Genomic DNA, 22,439 nt, shown 5'->3' with positions numbered 1-22,439 from the left:
GAACAAGGACTGCAAAATTAGCCATGACTAAGAGTCCAACCTGCGTCGCTTTGTTTGGACTTTATTTAGAAGTAACACTACCCACATGTATTGTCCCTGACGGATGAAAAAACTAAATACTTTGCACACTGCAGTACAGGCATTATGGGTTTTACAGTCTATAATTGACCTTGCACATTGCTCAAACTTCTGTGTCCTTGGAGAAAGTATTGTGCTATTGGACCTGTCCATCGCCTCAGACCAATCTCTTATGCCTAATCCTAATCCACTAGGGATGTATAGGGAAGTTTCTGTTTCTGAAACTTTTTAAGCCAGCTTTCCTTCATTCGATCATGTACTTTTATTAGGTAAGGAGAAGAATACATGTTTGCATTAGTTCAGGCAGTATTGGTTTAATGGTAAATGCTTTTTACACTAAGAGGTCATACTTCTGCATTTACATCCCATCCACATACTGTCCTGATGGCAGAGGCTGCTATATAAATTATTCTCTAGTATAAAGTAATCCCATTCACACACTGCTGATACAGCAGGGGGAGAAATCTCAGGGTTAAGTGTCATGCCCAAGGTCCCCTCCACATGTGTCTGCGGGAGCTGGAGATTGAACCCCTGACCTTCTGGTTGGGAGAAGGCCAACTCCATACCATCGATCCACAGCTGCCCCGATCAACATTTACAATCCAGCATTGACTCTTTGTTTTACACACGTCTGAGACGATATCGTCTTGGATCAGTCCTGTGTTATTTGAGCCATCCATTCCGTAGTGCACCTTTTCGTGTACTTTGTCAGCCTCTTTACTTGGTGTCGTGACTTGCCACATGCTGGACAAAAGGAACAGTTGCTCTGGCATCTGACTTTAATGATAAGACAATTCTGTTGGGCCATAAAAGTACAACTATAGTAACAGAGAGACAGAGATTGTCGGTGCAAAAAGAGCATGAAAAACACAATTCTTTGTCGTTTCTATGACTGACTGTGACTCATCCTTGAAGAAAACAAAAACATTAGCACTGTTCATTTATCTAAAACTACTCGAGTTTTCCAGACAAGCAACCTTGTGTGGTCCTGTAAATAACTGCTGTCCTCTCTCATTCCACATCTCATTTCTATTACAGGAGAGTAATTACAGCTTAAATTGTTGCTACAGTAAAGCCGTGCCCCTCTGGTGACTGCTTTCAACACAATAGATCCGCCTGCTGCTGATTTCATGCAAACAGACGATAGAAGGAGAAGTGCTGCTCATGCAGAGGCGCACACTGTTCAGCTGTAACGCATCTCCAGTTCAGAAGCACAATTTAAAAACACAAAAATTCAGACAAACGATTTTATTCATTGCTGCTTGTAAGATTTTTCTATCCAGCTTGTTCACAAACGACACAGAGAAACATGCAGCTTGTTAGTCCACTTGGTTTTTTTCTGATTTAACCATAAAGCATCTGCATATCTGCCAAACACACACACACACACACAGGCCTGCAGCTGGAATCCCTGCCTGCCCTCTGTCACTCAGATGATATCAGGGTCACATGAAAAAAGGTTGCTATCTCAAGAGCCTATTATACTCTATTGATCGACTGGGCTGACTGGGAGCAAGAAGATATAAGGGGTTAGGACTGGCTTTACCTTTACTTACTCTGTCTCCCTTTCCTTCCTCTGCCTTTTTTCCCCCTAACCACTGTCCTTTTGTGCTGCAATTCTCTTGGGGAGGAAAAAAGGCGGCCATTCTGTCATCTCCCTCAGTCCACAATAAATAAGCCACTATAGTTCAAATGGAGCACAGCATAAGATTATAGATCAGCATTGTTCCCGCTGCCAGCCTAATGATCAGCAGCCTTTGTCGGCAGCAGAATGAGTGAGCTAATCTCGTTAATGGTCCGATTCATTCCTTGGACTGGTTTGTACAGACAAAGGGCTTTTAAATAGAGGATTTGAGAAGCGAGTCTAAACAGCGGCTCCGAGGACAAAAGCATTGACTTGTGCTTTTCTCATGCTGCTATCAGAGCTAATCACAGAGGAACCGTGTTGCAACCAGCTAAGCAACAAGCAGTGAAACCCAGGCTAATGTATTCTGAGGAGGGAGGGAGGAGGGGAGTGAAATAAAAGTGGGTGGGGGTGCTTGATACAGCCTTCATTTCCCTTTACAAGTCTGAAGCATTTAATTTTCTGTTTACATAATTATTGCTCCCCTTCATTCCTCTTTGATAGGAACAACACGTTTAGCTGCCCCTCTGCCGTGTAGTTCTGGGCTGGAGGGCATGATGTTTTACAACATTTAATTGGGTGAGAAGAGCAGTATCTGAAGCTATGATTAATTGCAAATGTGGAAGAAAAAAAAAATTACCCAGGGAGAAAAAAAAGCACTACTTGTTTTTGAAGCTTTGAAGCAATTATCATTTGAGGCAATTATTTTTTTACTCTGAGCCCTGCTGTTAGCCATAGCTGCTTTGCAGCAAAGAAACAAATCCTCTCATGTGTGCAACTCCATCCTCTCTTATAATATAATGCACCAGGCAACGAGATAGCAAGCTGTTCCCATTCCATCTTATGTATGCTCGGGTTTTTTTTTTTTTTTTTTTTCAATTAGTGTTGTGTCAGTGTTTCTTTGCAACATTAAATTTGTGCAAAGGACTCTCTTCTATAACACAGAGAGGCTTGTCAGTGATGTAATGGTGTACAGAGGAAGGATGACCACCCATAATCAATCTATCTATCCATCTATCCATCTATCCATCTATCCATCTATCCATCTATCCATCTATCTATCTATCTATCGAGAATCATGCGGTAGTTAAAATCAATAAAGCATCTTTTTTAGATTAAAGTGTCTGTCTCCCTTCCAACCACCTCCAGGAAAGGTCTTTGTGTTGTTTACTGCTTTCTCAGAGCACCTTTTTGCCGGTGGGGGGTACACATCACTTTTCTTTTCATTGCCCCTTGCTTCTCATGCAGAAACTGGAGGTTACCTTTATGTGTATTTATGAGATGCCAAGGGCTATGACTAAGTCTGTATCTGTCTGAAAAACTTCATCTGCACCTTGACTTTAACTCTGATTCAGAGACAGGCTGGGTAAGAACAGTAGTTCTGGACTTTTAAGGCCCCACTCATTTTATGCCCACTTGCCAAGTACTATGCTAAAGCATGATTGCCCCTCTTCCCATTGCCACACTGGCCTGCACTCACACTACTCCAGGACTAACCGGACCTGAGCATGACGTGGTGATACGACATATACAGGACTTTATGTGATCCTCAAGAATTTACAAGACAGGTTAAAGTTTGAAAAAAGGGATGTGAGGTCGAATCTGCGTGTGAAAACACAGAGAACGTGACCGCTTTTTTTTTGTCTGGATTTTCTCTTTATTGGAAGGCAGGTATCAATTATGCTTCATTTTCATGTTGCGTGCCCCTGTTGGTTTTAGTTTAACTCAAAGGCACAAAGAGCAGCAAATGAGCAACACTGGTATACCAAAATTATACAAAGAATATAAGGTGTCGATAAAAAATAGTGTGTCAACAAAACTCTTGTGCTTGTGCATGAGCAACTGAACCGTACCGAATCACACTTCTTCTATCTAGGCCAGGTCTAAGGAAGCGTACCGTGCTTGAACATGGATTGCAGCACTCACAGTCAAACTAACTTGACTTTGGGGGTCAAGTGTGCTTGTGCATGAAATGGGTTGCTTAGTTCGAGTACGCCCTAAGACTCAGTCTGGCCCACTAAATGTTCCAGTTTGACAAAACTGCAGTCGACGATACTCACAATCAAACTGTAAGTTATAAAATGATCTACAGTGGTGTTGTTGTCCTTATTTGACAATGTTAAGCACTAAGTTATAATTAGGCAGTTGCACTATGCTCTGATGATAGTGGCGAAAGGAACCCTAAGCATGGAATAAATTTAAGCATATTCCACAGGTGAACGACTGCAGGGACACATGAGACATGCTCTGACAGATTTTATCCAAGATTCAGGCTTCAAAATGATGTTAAAAAGTCTCTGTCTCGGTTCCTAATACCTGGGATGTTGTCTGAGGGAGCGTAATGAAACAGAGAATTTAATGGCTGAAAAGCTACTCAGGAGGAAATTGAGTGAATTCTTATGTCTAGTTTTTCTCCGTAGTCATTTGAGGAGTGTTTTTATGGTTTCATTGGCCTTTTCTCATGTGCTCATTTTTATCTCCATTTATGCAAATGTGAGGTCGGAAGAGCTTCACGAGTTCACGCCTGCTTTAACTTTAGACATCAATGGAATGATAGAGATTCAGTGATTGAGAATTAAGATACCATTGTTATCCCAACTCTTTGCACTTGTAATTTCATCATTTAGCCACTTGTTATTCCTGATCTTAGAAGACTGACAGCTTTTTTTACTGCAGCCTTTTTTGTCATGTATTTAAAGGATTATTAGTGTCCTGCATGCCGCAAAAGTGATTGAAAAAAAAAAGTATTTTCTGTAACCCATAATGGTTTTCATTTGTCCCCTTTGTTTCCTCATATTTCCCATGGGGACCCTCTGAACAGCTGGGAACTCCTGACCTCTTGTCTGGAGAGATGATATGTAGTCGAGAGTTTGTTTTATGATCATCTTGTGGAGATTTATAAACATCATGGATTGTGCCTGTTTGGAGTTGAGGGTTGTACAAGGACATGGCAAGCACTCTTCTTGACTATGATTGGCCGGGACAGCTGTCTCTCTTACAAATGCACCAAAGTGTGCCAAAGTAGATCCTTCTTTCAACATTTATACGTATCTTTCTCATGGAATATTTATTTTGAAAGTTGTCAGATACCATCCAGGCTCGTTGTTGAGACCTCTAACTTTATTTCACTTTTTCAATTTCACTTAGCATTGTTGTAAACATTCATTCAGTGGACATTAGATAAAAAGTCAATGAAACCACCTTCACTTCAGTTATAAGCCTCTGATTATTATTGCATGGGAACACTTCATCTTAAGGCGGCTTTTTTACACAGTTAAAGGGCGATTTCAGGGAAACAACAATGTACATCAGTTACTTCACTGTGCCAACTACAAACAGTTACACTGTGCTGAAGTGTTGTTTCTAATGTCTGTGCATCTCTTATGACTTCCACAGACCACTCAAAGAAGGAAAATAATCCTTGACATAAAACTTTCTGTCTTTGTTTTTCTAGATATTTTAGAGGATTTTTACAAATGCAGAAAAGTTAAGAAGCTTTGTCACTTGTTTCTCTGTTAGGCAGTAATCTATTATTCATATTTATATGTTATAGCTTCAGGATCGGCTCATGTTTTTTAAAAGTGTATAAAAAAATCTGGCAAGATTCACCTGACGTAGCCTACTAGGAGCAAGTGTTAAGCTCTGAATGTGTTTGTGGATGGCAAACAGTTTTCATTTAACTTCAGATAATATTGTACTCACATTAGCTTCATTTCTCAAGATGCCTTCTCCTTAATTCAATCAAATCTAACTAAAACTAATTTTCCTCAGAAGCAAATGTGTCACCCTTGCTCTCAAAATTAGACACAATTTAACTCGCAAGCTGCACTCAAAGCAAAAAAAAAATCACCTTGTGCATAGCTGCGGTAGAGAAATCTGTGCTTTCAAACACAGATGGGGTTTTGACTGGGGCTGAAAAGCACAAAGCCCAGAGGCTCCAAAGCTCCAAAACACTTTAGTTCAGATGTGTGGTTCCCTGACTGATTTATGGCAGGCTGCAGGCTGCTCACACACACACACACACACACACACACACACACACACACACACACACACACACACACACACACAGGCACACGCATAAATAACAGAGAGACAAGTAGAGGAAAGAATTGACTCAGAAAATGCTTTGAAACTTGAGCTGGTGTAGTCCATTAATGTTTACTCTTAGTCACTGTAGGGGATGTTTCCTTAAAATGTGGCCCTGTTACTTATTACATATTATTCTATAATAGTATAACACCAATGGCAACTTCTTCCTTTTACATAGCAGCCTCTGCCATCACTTTGTGAACTGGTGTGAACGCGTAGGTGTGACCTGTAGTGTAACAGCGTTTTGAGTGTCTATCAAAGTCCTCTATACTGCCCCTGCTGGTCATGTGCATACTGTCTGTTTTGCATCTGTTTTACCTTTATTTTTTAGGATGTGCATCACTGACGCTATGTCGGGCATGTGTGGCAGCCATCGTGCTATGGACACGCGTAGCTGATAGCGTGCATAGTTATCTCCAGCTGTACTGGTTCTAATCTGTCATAACGGAAGGAATTCCAATGTAAGCTTACTTCAAACTGACTCTAGAGGAAACAGTATGACTTTCTTTTCTCTCCTCTAGAGAAACACATTTGTAGGAAGTTTAGTTCTAAAACTTTGACTATGATTGTCGACTTGCAACATCCTTTTTTTTTTTCATTCTCAGTATTTTTCTGACATCATTAATGTTCTCAATATCACCATGATGTGGTTTAATATCACTGCAAAAGTGGCACTGTCATCTACCCATTCAAATGCAAAAATGTTCTGTGTGATGAAAGCCTGCTGACGTCTCTACAGGGCACTGACAGCAAAACAGTCATAGGAAAAGAAAATTGCTGATTTGTATACTGACAAACATATCGGCTGCAGACTAAACCTGCCAACTTGTAGTTAATGTGTCATTCAGGCAGTGCTACATCCGAGCAGATGATGTCATCAGCCTTTTATACATCTGTGATATCAGTGTCTTATTTAGGGATGTGATAATGTGCACTGCGTCGTATGTGTTTGTGTTTGTGTGTTTGTGTGTTTGTGTGTGTGTGTGTGTGTGTGTGTGTGTTAATTAGAATCTGATATCAAGGTTTCTTTAGCTAATTAGTGCAATGTTTCTGCCAACAGGAAATTTGGAGGGACACTCACACACAAAAAGAGAGAGAGAGAGAGAGAGAGAGAGAGAGAGAGAGAGTCTTACAGTGAAAGCAAAAGCCAGTGATATTTGTTTGCAACCAAAAAAAAAGAGAAATAAAAGCAGAAAGAAATAAAAAGAGACAGTAAGTATGTCAAATCCTATTATATTAATACTATCGTAACATTATCATTGGAAAATTAACAAGTGAGACGAAATGCAAATGCTCCGGAGAAAGAGAAATAAAGCAAAATGTTAATCATGATGTACAAATTTATTCAAAAAATGTTGACCATAAATATTTAAAAGATGAGTCAGATGAGAAGATGTCTTTTATGCAAATAATTTAAATTTCTTTTTTTTTTTGCCCATGAAAAAAATCCACGACACAAAAGTGTTTAAACGTTTCATGTACTAAAATACAACTCTGTACTTCTTTGTGTCTAAAGTGCGTTGTTGGTGAATATCAGTTCATATTTACAAAGACCCAACATTCCTCCACCATGGGCACAGAATCAAGCAACATTTACAATGTTACAGTGGCAAGAAGAAACGTCCTTTAAGAGTCAGAAACCTCGGCCAGAACCAGACAGGATCTGTGTGCCGTGTTGGGATTTGAAAGTGAGATAGAGGGCGATCAAAAGACGAGATGGACAAAGCAACAGCAACAACAAACACCTCACTGAATACAATAAATGTAAAGCTACAATGCCCTAACTCTGGACCAAATAAGTGAACACTTTGAAATCATCACCACAAAATCAAATTCCTATCATGACTCAGTGTGATCTGTATCCAGTAGAACCCAGCAGCTGTATTTCCAGTATGTCTCACCTCTCAGCAGTGAACTGCTTTCTAATAGGTAAACAGCAGAGGTTTGAGAAAACAGCTTGGTCAGATGCCTAACTGTGTGAGTGTGTGTTTTAGTAATGGATTCAGAAAGGAGCAGTCGCTCTTGGTTATGAAAGCTCCTCACATCCAGCTGCCAAGGACGTCCCAGCTCCTCCCATCGTCGCCGCTCCAAAGGTTCACGCCCCGCGACTCTTCCACTGATGAAAATAGATCAAATCATCCAGGCGAGACGTGAACAGCCAGCTAATGTTCACAATGATTCAATCAAAAGAGATAAATGTGAGATAAATAAACATTTATATTTTAAATATATATATATTTAGTTCTTTCTTTGGAAGATGATTATTTTACAAACACAAATAACTTCCAGAACAAACTAACTATTGTAGCTTTGGGGTTTTTTGTTCCATTCCAGTCCTGCTATAACTTCTGTTATTATAAACTCATATTCCCCAAACTAATTTCATTTACATTTGTCAACTTAATTTGCTCTTCAGCTGCCAAAGTTCTCAAGCACATAATATGTATACGCAATCTCCCACACAGCCTTACTGAAATGTTTTCTAGCTTTCATTTTCTGGTCAAACTGAATAATCAAGAAGTAAGAATTCAAGTCAGACTTACAAGTTCATTGACCCTAAACTTAAAGATATAAAACTTTATTTGCATTTATTTCTTTATTTCTTCTGGCAAGTGAGAAATGGAAACTGTAAAACATCACTGACACAATGTCATCTTCTCTTCTGTTTATAGATGTCTATTAACACATACAGAAAAAACACTACATGCACATTTATTCAGAGTGGTGTTTGTGTCAGATGAACCTAACACTGTGTCCTAACAGCATATATCACAAAGCAATGTGCAGTGTCCACACTGCATTTGTTATACACTGAATTCTCTGCTCTATGAATTTCAGTAGTCTCACTTTTAACGGGTGAGCCGAAAAAAAAGGTTATTTTCCGTAAATGACACAAGTCAAAGCACATTTAAATCGTGAATGTGGATATTATTGCTGCACCACTATCTCCACTTTGTTAGATAAGCTAACAAGCTGACAAAAGCGAGTGTCAGAACCTTGTAGAGCCAACTCTTTCCTCATCCCTCGTCCGTCTACAAGAGCAACAGGGAGGAAAATACAAACAGGGACACAACGCTGCTTTGCACTCCGTCGCTCGTAGGCAGTTAGGACACTCTAATTAGGAACAATAGAATCAGGCTGGTTTTGTTGCTGGCGCTCCCTCGTGTTGCGTGCTGTTTGGACAGGTTGTTAGTGCAATATCTACTCTCTTGTTCTAGCTCTTGTGACTGCTGTAATTGTGGGATGTACCTTTAAGACACATTGTGTTGCTAAGTCACGAGGGGAGTGATATCACTGGACTGTGTAGTACGACAACATATTTTTAGTGAATACCATCTTTTACTTATTTTTAGTTACTTCATTGTATACCTAGTAATCAGGGGAATGGTACAAATCTATTGCCATGTAACCCTTGCACTTACTCTCTAAGTAACCTCAAATGTAATCCAGCAACACCAATAGATTTTACAACCGCAAAGAGTGGCTAATTATGCCAGTAAAAGCCGCCTTAAATCATTTACACAACAATAAAGAGGCAGTCATAGGTCCTCTACTAATTCGTGGAATGACTTTGTAATGTGACGAGATCCACACGGGTGTGTATGCTGATCCCTCGCTCGCTAGCACTCCAGCCCTCCAACCTTGAGTGGTTTGAAATGTGTGGAGGTTCGTTCCAGAGCGAGAAATCTCTGAAAGCACCTGGTAGAATTAATTGTCTTGTCGGCGATATTGATCAACCACCCTTTTAACCCTCTGCAGATACATTATGGCAGTAAAAATCTCCCTTAATGCGTCTTTAATCCATGCCGACCGCCTGGCCCGGTTCCTTATTGTCTTGTAAGTGCGGTCATTATCTGTGATGTTCGGTGAATGCCCAACAGAGAGTACAGCCAAGGGTGAACTGCCTCTACTCTGATGCATAACAAAGTGGGACATTTGTACGAGCAAATGGGAGGGTGTTAAGTATTTCTTTAGCTGAGTTTCTGACCTGCTCAGCTCTTCCTCACAGGCTGACGGTGGACATCTAACTCTGCATTTGCGCCTGCTGCTGTGCATTCATTAGCGGGAAAGTTTGGCAGACACAGATATACTGCAGAGAGAAGAGTGGGAAAGGCCTCTTCTGTCCTCTGAGATCAAGTCTGTGGGAGTGAAAGATGGAGGGGTACAAGGGCTTTAGAGTCCATTATCGGGAAACCCTTCTGTTCTTCTGTCAGAGCTATTGACGCTGTGCTCAGAAGCACTCTGTGATGTGTTTTATTGTATTTAAAAGCTACAGTAATTGATTTTTGCTTTGTCTACTGTAGGTTATTGAGAGCTTGTTGCTTTAGCTGGAGTTAGGCTTGGTGAGACTGACTGGCTGGAAAGAATCGTGTCAGCTGTACTTAAATGCTACTCAGACGTGAAGCGAAACTGACTCTGAGACTTGGTTACGGCTGTCACTATCATCAAAGGGAACTGTCCTTCAGGTAGTACACAGCATAACCAGCCAGACTGTCTCAACCAGAATGAATAATATCAGAAATACCCCTAATATCATTGCTGTCTTTTCTCTGTGCGTACTGGTCTTGATTGATCACTAATCGGCCCCCCCGCATACTTCCCATACCCCATCATAGCTTATTATGTTAAGCATGGACTTGATGCGTAATAGCATGAGGAATTTAAAATGGAAGTTTCTGACGTGTGTGAGGATTTCAGTTAATTGAATAAAAGCATTGGTAGAAATATGATGCGCAGCGAGACAGGGGCAGCTGTAGCTCAGTTGGGTGACTTCTTGTCTCTCAACCGGACGGTGGAGGGTTTGATCTCCAGCAACGTGTCTGATGTGTACTTGGGCAAGACACTCAACTCTCTCGCTCCCACTTTCTTTGTTGATGGCATATTAATGGGATTAGTTACTTCTGATGGTCTCATTACATAGCAACCTCGACCATCAGTGTGTTAATGTGTAGGTATTGACTGGAGTCACCCACCGATGTGAATTGATTTTGAAATGAAACTTGCCTTCTTTGAGTGCATGCAGATACACACATTGGCTGACCCTAAATTCTCTTTTAGGCTTGACTCGTCCATATTTGTGTGCTTTATTGCGCAGAATAAGCAATTCCTCTGCCTTGCATTCTTGTTCAACACTTTTTTCAGTCCTTACCCGATGAACAGAGAACGAGGAAAAAGAGCTTTTAGCTTTGACCAGGTCACGCTTGTTAAAGAGTCCTGATCTCAGTGGGTTCTTATCTGGTTAAGTTAAAGTTAAGTTAAAAAAGAAAGGTTTGCCATGTGGTGTCAAAGTGTTTTGAGTAGTCAGAAGTCCCCTTACCATTCACCTTTCTTTACATTGTTCACTTAACTCGCTTCTCTCCCAGGATGCAGCCTTACTTGCAAAAAGTGGCAGAATAAAGTGTTTGTTGGTGGACCATGTGCATTGGGAGAAGGGAGGCCTGACGATTGAGAGACGTGGAAAGAAGAAGTGCTTGCCTGTTCTATAAAAATCATGTCAAAACTTTCATTAGCAGCAATTACTTTAAGAATCTAACTAAATAATTATAATAAGGAATATGTTTAACTAGAAGGAAGGAGGGCGTCATTAAATGCTACCACCCGATGGCGAGTCTATGGCCAAAGTCTACTTCCTGTAAGTCAGACAAGTAGAAACCTAAAGCAGAATTGTTTTATGAGATATAGGAGTTATAAGGAATATGTTTAAAAGCATAATTATGGTCAATACATGTGAGGCTGATCTATTAAATGTGTCATAAAACAATCTGCTGACATAGAATAACATTCTCTGAGGCGACATCACTTTGAGTGATGTATCCTCGGCTAGATTATTTCAAAACGATTCTAATTGAAAATAAATATCCCATCTGTCACATGCATTTAGCTTTAAAAACGTAGAAAAATAAAGTGAAACGTTGTTTTAATCACACAGCTAATTGGATGGGTTTTTTTTGGGGGGGGGGGGTTTTATCAAGGTGATGAGAAGATTTTTTAAAGATTTTGGGACTATCAGAGCAGTGGTAATCCCAGAGTTTATCCTGAAGGGAAATACAAATTTACCACTGTGACCTTGATGTTTAGACACTAATCGAGTGATTCAAGTGTATTAAGCCTGTCATTTCCTCCAACATTGTAGCCAGGACTTTGCAAAAATGCTGCTTATATCCTGAGAATTTAACTTATTTGCAGATGATTTCATTTTCAGGAATATCATAGTATTAATGCAGGACACAAATTATTATCACAGTACTCTTCTGAAGAATAGAAAAGCTTTTTTTCTCTCTTTTCATTCGTATTTGAATTTACAGCTTTCTCTGAGATGTCCACGCTCTTAATTCTGGGATGCATCCTTGGACACCCAATGACCGTGAATGTGGCTGTTAGCCACGGCGCCGAGTGGAATGATTCCATTCTCACCACCCACTGGAAAGCAATCTAGGCCCATAATGGGAAACTCAAATAGCAAATCTGTGGGTATAAGCATGTCTCGAGAAGTCACGAGTCAGCAACAAGCTCAGTTAAGCAGCAAGATAGTTTAGCTGGAGGTCACAGGAAGGAGGCCAATGAACGCGTGCCAGTCGCCCCCAAAACAGGCTATTTGTTGTGTAGCGGGGGTCCTCATATTATTATATGGAGGGGGAGCAGAGGAAGGAAATGGACAGCTGTAATAGGAAGAATTTGTGAATAAGAGTTGATACACGGCGTACAAAGAGCTGTAGAAGATGGAGGCAGTGGGTACAGTGTTGGTGGGATTCTATGTATAAGTCTGTGGGGAGACTAAAGAGTTTGGGGAGTTGAGATATATTTCTCTGCAACAAAACAGTGAGATAGCATCCTACAGCATCAATGGTTAACATCTGGCTCTGGTTTCAAAGAAGAAAACATGAAGATATAATCCTAAAACCACAGGAATACGCTGTAGATACAATACACCTGACTTTTTCATTCAGTGACAACAGAAGGTCGCAATTTGAAACAGCAGCAAAACATCTAACATCGACTTTACACTCCCAAAGGTCAAGCAAATTGATTTTGATTGGATTGTCTTGTCACTGTCTTCTCCTCGTCACTACAATAACCGGCTGGCACAACATAGTCAGAGTTATACCTGCAAACTTGTAAACTGCAAGTAAGAATACGACCTGCAAGAGGTGTAAGCCACTGTGTGACCTTAATTTGGATAAAAGGCTTTAGATGGAGAGCAGTGAGAGTTATAGCAGACCAGCTGTTAGCATGCTTTGTTAGCATGGTGCATCTTGAAATTATTCTAACCATACATGATGCATTGTTTGACTAGCCATGAAAACAACAATCACTGTTGAAGTAGAAGTTACTGAGGTGACACTGGCTGGCTAATTTTGTTATGCTGCATGACATTAAAGTACAGACAAATGAATGACTTCTGCTTTGCTTCCACCTCAAACCTTGAGGTTACGTACACTTGGTTTAAGCTGTCAATGTATACAACAAACCATTCAGTTTCATTGTGGGCTATGATTGGTGATTGATTCTAAGTGGCTTTGCTTCTGAGCAAAAATAACTCCTAAATGATTTTGTTTTCAGTGCAGCGCTTTTGTGTGAACGTTGCTGCGCTGCATGAATTTGTGAGAGAAGGGGTGAATTCTGAAGTGTGCTGTAAAGTGCCTTTAAGTGGTAAGAAGACTAAAAGAGGTGCTCTGTAAGTGCACGTTATTGTATAAAATAATACAAAAAATGCCAAGAGCAATTGCATAGCTCCGGGCTTGATAACTGGCAGCAGCATTGTTTGGGTGAAAACTCGAGCTTCAGAGGAGATATTTAATTGCTAATGGTATGACTTCATACTTATATAACATTTTTCTTCCATTCTGTCATGTGAATGAAATACTGGAGGCAACTGGACATAGGGGTTGTATTTGGGTATGAAATTGTTGCCAGCTGCATTTTTTTTAATTATTATTTATTGGGGGTCGTAGAGTACATACCCAGTGAGAACTCCCCTTTTCTTAGGGAGTCATTTGTTTGACTGGCAGGCCACATTATGCTGATGGTGGTGAAATGATGATTAGAGCTGGAGATAGATTGAGTCAATATAAGTGTAATTAATTTTTAGTGTGAGGTTTATTAGTACAGAGGCAATCAGGCTCCTAATGAGGGCCTGCTAGAACGTCTTAAATAGTGGATCCAGTCAAATGAATAGCTCTAATAGCTCACAGGCATGGGACTCTGCTTTTATTTATTGCACTTCAGCATTCGTTTGTATATTTAGCACGTTTTTCTAAACACCAGAGTGATTATTTACACGGATAATTTATGTTTCTTTGGATTCATAATGCATTGGGAGACAGGCTACCTCACATACATTACACACACCCGCACATATTGAAGTCACACACTCTGGATGTGTGGGTTATAAATAGATTTCTCAGCACATTAAGGCTCATCTGTCAAATCTTGTCACTAATTAAGCTTAGAAATACTCAAGTAATTTCTATTTAATGAACTTGCTCAATTAAGTCTGACCTCTTTTTTTGGTTTAATCCTCCTCCCGTTAAACACTGGCTGAATGCTCTCCCTCTCTCTTTCACTCTTTGTCACTCGCTCTTCCTTTTGTTCTGAACACTGAGTCTCTCCGCCAGCTCCTCTCAACCTGCCCCCTTCTCCTCGTGTGTTTGTCTCAGCCGTGTCGATGCATCGCGCCATGTACACACACAGAACAAATCACAGTCATTTGGTCTGCTAGCTTGCTTCCAGGAAAAGGTTTGGGGATGATTGTACAAAGATTCTCACACACATACAGAAACACCCATACGCAGAAATACGCTTCTAACTACATTTTATTCAACTGATGATGGGTATGGCACACAGGTTATGGAAGATGTGTAAAGTAGATGTGGATGGATATAAAAGTGTCAGCCTCTTCCAATCGACACAGATTGAAACGCAGATATTGTCAAAGCTGGTTTGTTTTGGTTAACCTTCTCTAATTTCTACCAGGTAGTTCTAAAGGTGTAAACGTGCCTGGACTTCTACTTAAGTGTTGTTGTTATTTGTTGAACACTGAGGTCGATACTTAGGGGAAAGAGCTTTCAGCTACTCTGCTGTTATTAAGTTTAAAGGACCAGGTGCCAGGGCCTTTTACTTGCAAAGAGAGGCCCTTGTAAAAATCTGTTTAAAGTGAGAACATTTGATACAGAAAATCCATCCATGCCAGGATTTTATCATATTTCTTTTGAGAGTGTCTCAACAGCAGCTCAGGTGTTGGAGCAGCTCGTCCTTGACACTCAAACTTGAATCTGCTCCTGACATAAGCGCCTTACATCAGCTTATGAGTGTGTGTTTGGTTGAATGCGGAGCTCTGCAAAGTGCTTGCGCTGTCCTCAGGATGATTGTGCCACACAAAAGAAGTCCACTTACCTTGAGGCTGAGCCTCAGTATCCATAATGAAATATGTTGCATCCGTGTGCAGTCACACTTGTTCAAGGTTTTCAAGAAAAGAAATACTATTGAATGCAGTTCTGCAGTTGCTCTCTGCCAATATAGCTCATACATAACAGGTCCCCTGCCGTATTATGTGCTGCCTCTATATCAAGTGTGATTAAGGCCAGAGAGAATAATTAAATCTTTCATAACACCGGCAAAAAGTGCAGCACGATTATTCATTTCAAGCTGGGGGTTTTTTCAACTAATTATTGTACTATAAAGCCAATATTTACGTTCCTTCTAACAAAACTAAATCTTGCAGACTGTTTCACTTCCTCACAAGCTAGTTGTTGACTTTGCTTCTGCTGTTTGATACAGGTTTGTAGTTTTTGACCTTTACAGTAAATGTGCTGTAAAGCGGACTAAAAAATGAGCTACTGGGCTAAAAGAGCTTCCCAGAGCCACAGAGCTACAGCATGCTGCTCGCTGTCGGTTTAGTGGTTCCCTTCTCACTTTGAGCCTTGCAAACATGAGGACTTTACCAGAGGCCAAATGCTTCAAATCATGACGCAGCCAGTAACGCTTTAGCATGATTCCTAAACAGGATGACTTTGAGAGTCTGCTTCAAACCAACATAAATAAGTTCCACTTTGGACTGTACCCACCTGAGAGAACTTTCACGTTCGAGCGGTAAATGTTTGTTTTGGTTACCACAGCTTTCTTCCAGCCGATCCCTACTTCAAAGATTCTGCTTGTAAATTCACAAAATGTCAGTGCTTGTATTGTACAGACTGTGGCCGCCAACCAAGTCGCATTATTGGATGAGCTGATGGTTCCTTGCCACAGTACATATCACCCCTTCACATAAAACACACTCTTGGGTTGATTTCAATTTTAGAGCTTTGATCGTGTGTAAAGCAGCAGCACTGTTGCCAGTCTCTCTTGAAGAACATTCTTCTTCTTACTCATGGTACATTTTCTAATCAGATGATGTCCTTTTTGAAGACAAATTTCCCACCAGGCGTTTTTAATAAAGCACCAAAAAATGACTTTCAAGAGTTCAGGTTATAGTTGTGAGCTGTGTATGATGTGATGTGATGTCAGTATTGAAAAAGGCAGATCGTGTGAAGTGTCTCTTTTCACTGCACAATTTTATCATTTCAGATCTTGTGAAAATATTTTATCAGGTTCCTTTGCAGTGCTCCACATCCCAAGTGCACACAGATACACACACACACACACACACACACACACACACACACACACACACACACACACACACACAGACACACACACACACACACACACACACACACACACACACACACACAGAGAAACATAAAAACACCATTTATAAACCCTTGTGAATGACAAAAAAGCGAGTGTTTCCTCCCAGAACTGTTAAACTGCTTTTAAAAAATCGTCAGGGGAGCCACTTTGTACGCTGTAAGGCCTTCATGAAACCTTAAACGACAGAAGTTCAATGCTTTTTTTTATGTGTTTCTGCTTCTGCTTTGATATCCTGGATATGAGGAGAAATTGAGCTCGTGCATTTTCTGTTTTCTCTTTCTAGCGTTCTGTGAGGAGGGCTGCAGGAGCGGAGGGACCTGCGTGTCTCCCAACACGTGTGTCTGTCCCTCAGGGTTTACGGGACGTCGCTGTGAGACAGGTAAGATGCAAAGACCTCCAGGTTGAACCCACGTCCCCCCCCTCATCTGTCCTCTGAGGAGCAGAAGCTGAGGCAGCTTGGGAGTTTTAAAAGTTGGAGGACTGGTCAGCTGTAGCCCTTTTTCTTATTCTCTCTGTCGCATTCGCTCAATACTTAGACAGTACAAAGACACACGCAGACGCACACACACACACACACACACACACACTCCATTTGTAAAAGCCTGTGTTTAAATTGGCCTTTGCAGAGAATGAGGATCCCCGGAGAGCCATAAAAAGGGACTGCTAATTCGTCTTCCCTCCTCCCTGTCCCTTATCCTTACCTCGTGTTCTCATTGTTTTTTTCCCCCTTTTTTCCTTTCCCTTCTTCTTTTCCCTCCTAACACCTTTTACCCCTCTTTTCACCATCTCCATATTTTGTATTCTTCAATCATCTCTTCCCTGCATGCCCTCGCTCTCCTCTTCGGCTTTTCCTCCCCCCTTCTTCTTTCCTCCTCATGATGTCTTACCCACCATCATTTTCTAATCATCTCCTACCTCGGTATCTCTCTCTACCCTTTACAACCCTCCTTTGCCTAATTTCCATTCTTATTAACTCTTTCGCTGACCATACCCATTTTCCTTTTCCTACTCTTTCTTTCCTTGAATTTCATTTTCTCCCATTGTTCCTATTTGTGTTTTCCCTCCCTCCCTCCCTCCCTCCCTCCCTCCCTCTCTCTCTTTCTCACCACGCCCCCCCCCCCCCCCCCCACCCCCCCCCCTCTTTTTATTAACCTTTCTGCCTCTGTGCTATAATATTACCAGATTCATCTACCAGCTTGAATAATAGCTATTTACTGCACGCTGCCAAGGTTTCCAGTTCAATAACAGGCTACACATGAACGTGAATGATGCCGATGCAAATGCTACAATAGCATTACTATAAATTGCAGCCACAGGTACCTTCTGATGTAAGTCCTCCAACGTTCTGGTGATCTGAGAAACAGTCGTTGAACAAGATTGGATTCATCTCACACTCGTCTGCTCCTCCCCACTCGTGTGAATTTACGGCAGAGTTTCCCAAAATCTTCCCCCCGCCACTCAACATACACATCAAAACACATCAATTAAACACCAATCACACTGTCGGTCCTTTGCTCATCCTTCAGTGTTACAACAAAATGAAATAAACTACCAGGCGTTTTTATTTTTTATTTTAGAGAGTTAAGACAGAAAAAGAAACCTCCACATTGTCAGGGTGTAACAACAGCTATTGCTTTGACCCGGTTCAGGTGAGGTTGAGGGGGAGATGGGACTTGTCATATTTTCTTGTCTTTGCTTCAGTAGTTGTGACATCTGCTGTAGATTTATTGTCAGCTTGATGTTTACCTTGAAGTACTCTCACAAGATTTGCCATGCTTTGTTTGCAGTGCAGTCTGTCTCTAGACAACAGGGAAAGCAGTATGGATAACGGATGGATGGATGTTTGCAGTGCAAAACAGTGTGCATTGTTTTTATTTAGCCGCCGCCCCCGACACCTTCAGGCCCAGAGGCGCCTCAGGCCTTACTTTGGAAATCACTGATTAACAGTGACTTCTCTCAGCAACATATACAACGAGTGACATCCAGAGAAGGAGTGAAATTGTAGTTTTTATGGATTAACTCTATTCTATATATATACTTCAAGTTACTTTAATGAATCTGCTCCCTCTGACTGAGAAACGTCTCCTTGTCTGCGTGAATTCGAACCAAACCAACGATTTTAAGTTTTAGACATCCAGCGAAGTTCAGAACTAAAGGTTAATTTCTTGGAGGCTATACATTTTCTTTGAATGTCTCTCTGCACCTTCTTTGTTGGTACCTCATATTTCTCTGCAGAGCAATAGTTGCGTAGATTCTGATACATATGCTCTCATGCCTGAGCATTTTAAAGCTTTGAGAGGTAATCAGTGGCAATCAGCGTGCAACATTTAATGAAAGTCGGCAATCAACCAAGGACTAATTAACCTAATAAACAGCAGCAGATATCAATCAATTAATTAGTGTTTCTCTGTGGTGTTTACTGGGGATTTACATGCATATACAAACATAGCATTTCAATGTTATTACTTGGCTCAGACTTTACAAATAGGGCCCAACATTGAATTTTAATGACTGACTAAGTGTAGGTTTGGATCAAAATAACTGAATTCCAGTGGCAAAATTATACTGCTGCTTTTCTTTCAACCGCTTAGCTTTGGGTTAAAGGGAGGGAAAGATGGCACCATGCTGAATTGTGAGGCAGATGAGGACTAGCACATCGTCTCACTAATGAGGCTCCACCCCGTGGCCCTCTGGCTGCTGCCCAAGGCAGCGGCGGGCGGATATGATGCAGAGTGAAATCATTCCTTCTCTCCATGTCAGAACCTCTATGCGTCTCTTCATCACATTTGCAGAAGCCAGTATCTACTCCCTCTATGATTAGAAGCATCTTAGAATACATTTCAGAATGGAAATGTACATTTTTTCTAATAAGAAAGCAGATTTTTTTGTCCATAAGAAGTTGTGACTTTTGGCTGTTTGACTGGATGCATCATTTGCAACTTTCTTGAAGCAAACATCACTGCGATATAAAAATGAATCATCAATCAATCATTATTTGTATAGCACCAATTTTAACACCAGGAGCATGATATGGGATTATATGCAGGAAGGATTCTCCTTTGTGTTCCTCGCGTTCCTGTTGTCCACACTTCCTTGGCGCTGAGGTGGAGGTCGGAGCAAGCTGTGCGTGAATGATGACGGTAGTGGTTGTGGGGACAGCACAGTCCGAAGGTTGTGGCTGGGTGTCAGGAATGTGAGGTGGTCATAGTGCCACAGAACCTCGTTGAATTATCCATCCTCCTCATGTCATACAGTAGTATGTGTCAGAGAGGAGCATTGACAGGAGCTATAACCTACTTCCATGTCCTCTTACAGTGCTTCTGGGGTTGTTGAGTTGGAGTCTAAGACTTGCCGCAGGCTTCTTGTACGAGCTAAAGCTTCTTGTTTGAACTTTGTGAGCGACGTGTTCTGTTTCCCTCTCAATCTGTCATGACACCTGCCACTGATTTCTCCCCTTTCCACACTCATACTGTAACTCGATGGAAGGCTAGGAGCATCTAAATATAAATCCGACGGGAACAAAGTCGATCTCCTCACTGATTTTTTTCCACTCTCAGCTGTGAGATTTGTGGGATTTATTTTCTGAAATATCTTTCTCCAAAGCATCAAAAAAACAGAAGGACTGACCCAGTGATGAACTCACAGTTCGCACATTGTGAAGTGCATGCTAAAATATGTGCCAAAACTGGTACATGCAAAGCTACATACTGTACCGCTGAGGATGTGGTTGGGTTGGAGTTTAACATAAATTGGCACAAGTTTGCTTCAGTCTGACTCTTTAGAAAATGCCAGAACATGGACGTGTGATGCTGTCTTCGATGTGTGTACACAGTTTGAGTTGGAGTTTTGAGGTGCAGCCAAACCAAGCTGTAAGTACCAGCTCCTCTCACTGCCAAGTTCAACATGTAATGCAGACAAACAAGATGTTCTTTAACAGACTTCAAGTAAGTGCAGCCTCGAACAAGATTGGATTCAGCTTTAATAAAATCTGTCATGAAACAAAACTCATCAGCCCATGTTGAAAATGTTGTTTACTGGACCCCAGTTGGGTTACTTCTTCTTCTATGTGCTTATCTGTTTACATGTGGATTGTTGGTTTTTTATTGACGCGACTGAGGAGGAAGCAAAATGCATGCAGCACAGTTTGCAGAAGACATACAGTGCAGTGTTTCCCCCATGGCACGATAAAGCAAATCATATCACATTGCATCATATTGTAAACACATCATATACTTTAGAATTGTATCATATCCTATCATAGCACATTGTATACCCGACATGAAAGGGCTCCCTGTGAGGCTCTCGTGGAGGACATTTGGGAGATTAGTTTACATCGTAAAGCACTTTACTTCAAAGTCCACTCTGGATTGAATTGACATAGCAATGAATATTTGTCTCTATTTGTTTGCTTGCATACCTGCAGTAGTGATGTGGATTTTTTGCTAAATTTACCAACTATTGAAACATTTTAGATCAAATCTTGCCTCCCTTTTGACACATAAGCCAGTGATTTTAACCAATCCTATTCCCTTGTCTTATCAAACTACAATGACCAGAATCTTTTTTTCTAACACTTACCACTTAACACCTAACACTTACCCAAGGATTCTATTAAGGCTAAATTTATTCTAATTCTCTCTCTCTCTCTCTCTCTCTCTCTCTCTCTCTCTCTCTCTCTCTCTCTCTCTCTCTCTCTCTCTCTCTCTCTCTCTCTCTCTCTCTCCTCTCTCTCTCTCTCTCTCTCTCTCTCTCTCTCTCTCTCTCTCTCTGTATGTATATGTATGTATGTATGTATGTGTGTGTGTGTGTGTGTGTGTGTGTGTATACATATATTGCATTTCATTGGATAGAACAGTGGATCGAGAAACTAGGGAGAAAGACTGCAACAAATTCCCTAACAACTAATCCACTTCCTCCTCTTTAAAACCTTATTATGTTTAGAACTATTTAGAAATTCTGTTTATTGATGCGTAGATGAACCATCTCATTTTCCTGTGGGGGTCCAACACGTGATGTTAGAAGGCAAACTTCTGATAATTTGCATACATGAGAGGAAACTGAGAATGAGCCATGATATCAGTGGTAACATTAGCAGCTGTTCAACATGTCCTTTAGCATATGGCTTTTCTGAGGTCACATCGTGTGATCCTTTAATCCAACAGGTTGTTCATTTGTTGCACATTTACTGGTCACAGCCTATCAGGTAACACTCACTCTGGTTGCTGTCCGTTCTATCTGAGGACACATTACTGTACATAGCCCATGTAACATTTTCCAGGATAGCTGTTTCAGTAGGTTAGTAGGGCTGAGTGTAATTATGTAGAGCTCAGCTTCCAGAGGATTCTCCAGAGGGCTCGGGGATTATTTTAACTTCATGTGTGTGGATTAATTCCCTTTTCCTCGCCGAGCTAAACCTCACAACTCTTCATAGTTTGTGCTGTCAAATTGTCTTCACGAACCCCCGTTGGGAAACTTCATTGACGGGAAGGAGAAAAACCCTGCAGAAAGTACTAAGTGTTCTCGTTTGCATCGCAATGGAAGGAAACAGAGGGAAATGTGACATGCTGTCTGCCTGCTTTCCTTCCTGCTGCTGTAGCAAAGATTGATGGTGTGTATGTGTGTGTGTGTGTGTGTGTGTGTGTGTGTGTGTGTGTGTGTGTGTGTGTGTGTGTGTGTGTGTGTGTGTGTGTGTGTGTGTGTGTGTGTGTGTGTGTGTGTGTGTGTGTGTGTGTGTGTGTGTGTGTGTGTGTGTGTGTGTGTGTGTACTCAAGCTTATTGTACTTAATACCACAGGAAGGTCACCTGTCCACTTCACTGCCACGGGCAAAGTGGAAGGAAAGCTGTTCTCCTACATTGTGTACAGACACTCAAGCTAACAAAATAGCTCCATACAACTACTGAGCGACAGGAATTATTGACTTTGTGTGCATGAAATGCTCTAAATAAAAAGACCTTA

The 22,439-nt window shown here is 41.1% G+C and overlaps 1 protein-coding gene across 1 annotated transcript in view; it reads left to right on the top strand.

Moving 5' to 3' along the window:
* The window catches only part of LOC306821143 (protein kinase C-binding protein NELL1-like), a 225,987-nt gene that overhangs the window by 182,527 nt on the left and 21,021 nt on the right, over positions 1-22,439 (top strand). The window contains exon 15 of the mRNA XM_079339382.1: positions 16,767-16,862. Within this exon, the coding sequence (XP_079195508.1) occupies positions 16,767-16,862 (96 nt within the window). The remainder of the gene's footprint in view (positions 1-16,766; positions 16,863-22,439) is intronic.

Source organism: Symphodus melops, assembly GCF_947650265.1.
Source record: "Symphodus melops genome assembly, chromosome: 3".
Lineage (NCBI taxonomy): Eukaryota > Metazoa > Chordata > Actinopteri > Labriformes > Labridae > Symphodus > Symphodus melops.
Note: the sequence above shows the minus strand (reverse complement) of the source record. Positions and strands in the feature narration are given on the sequence as shown.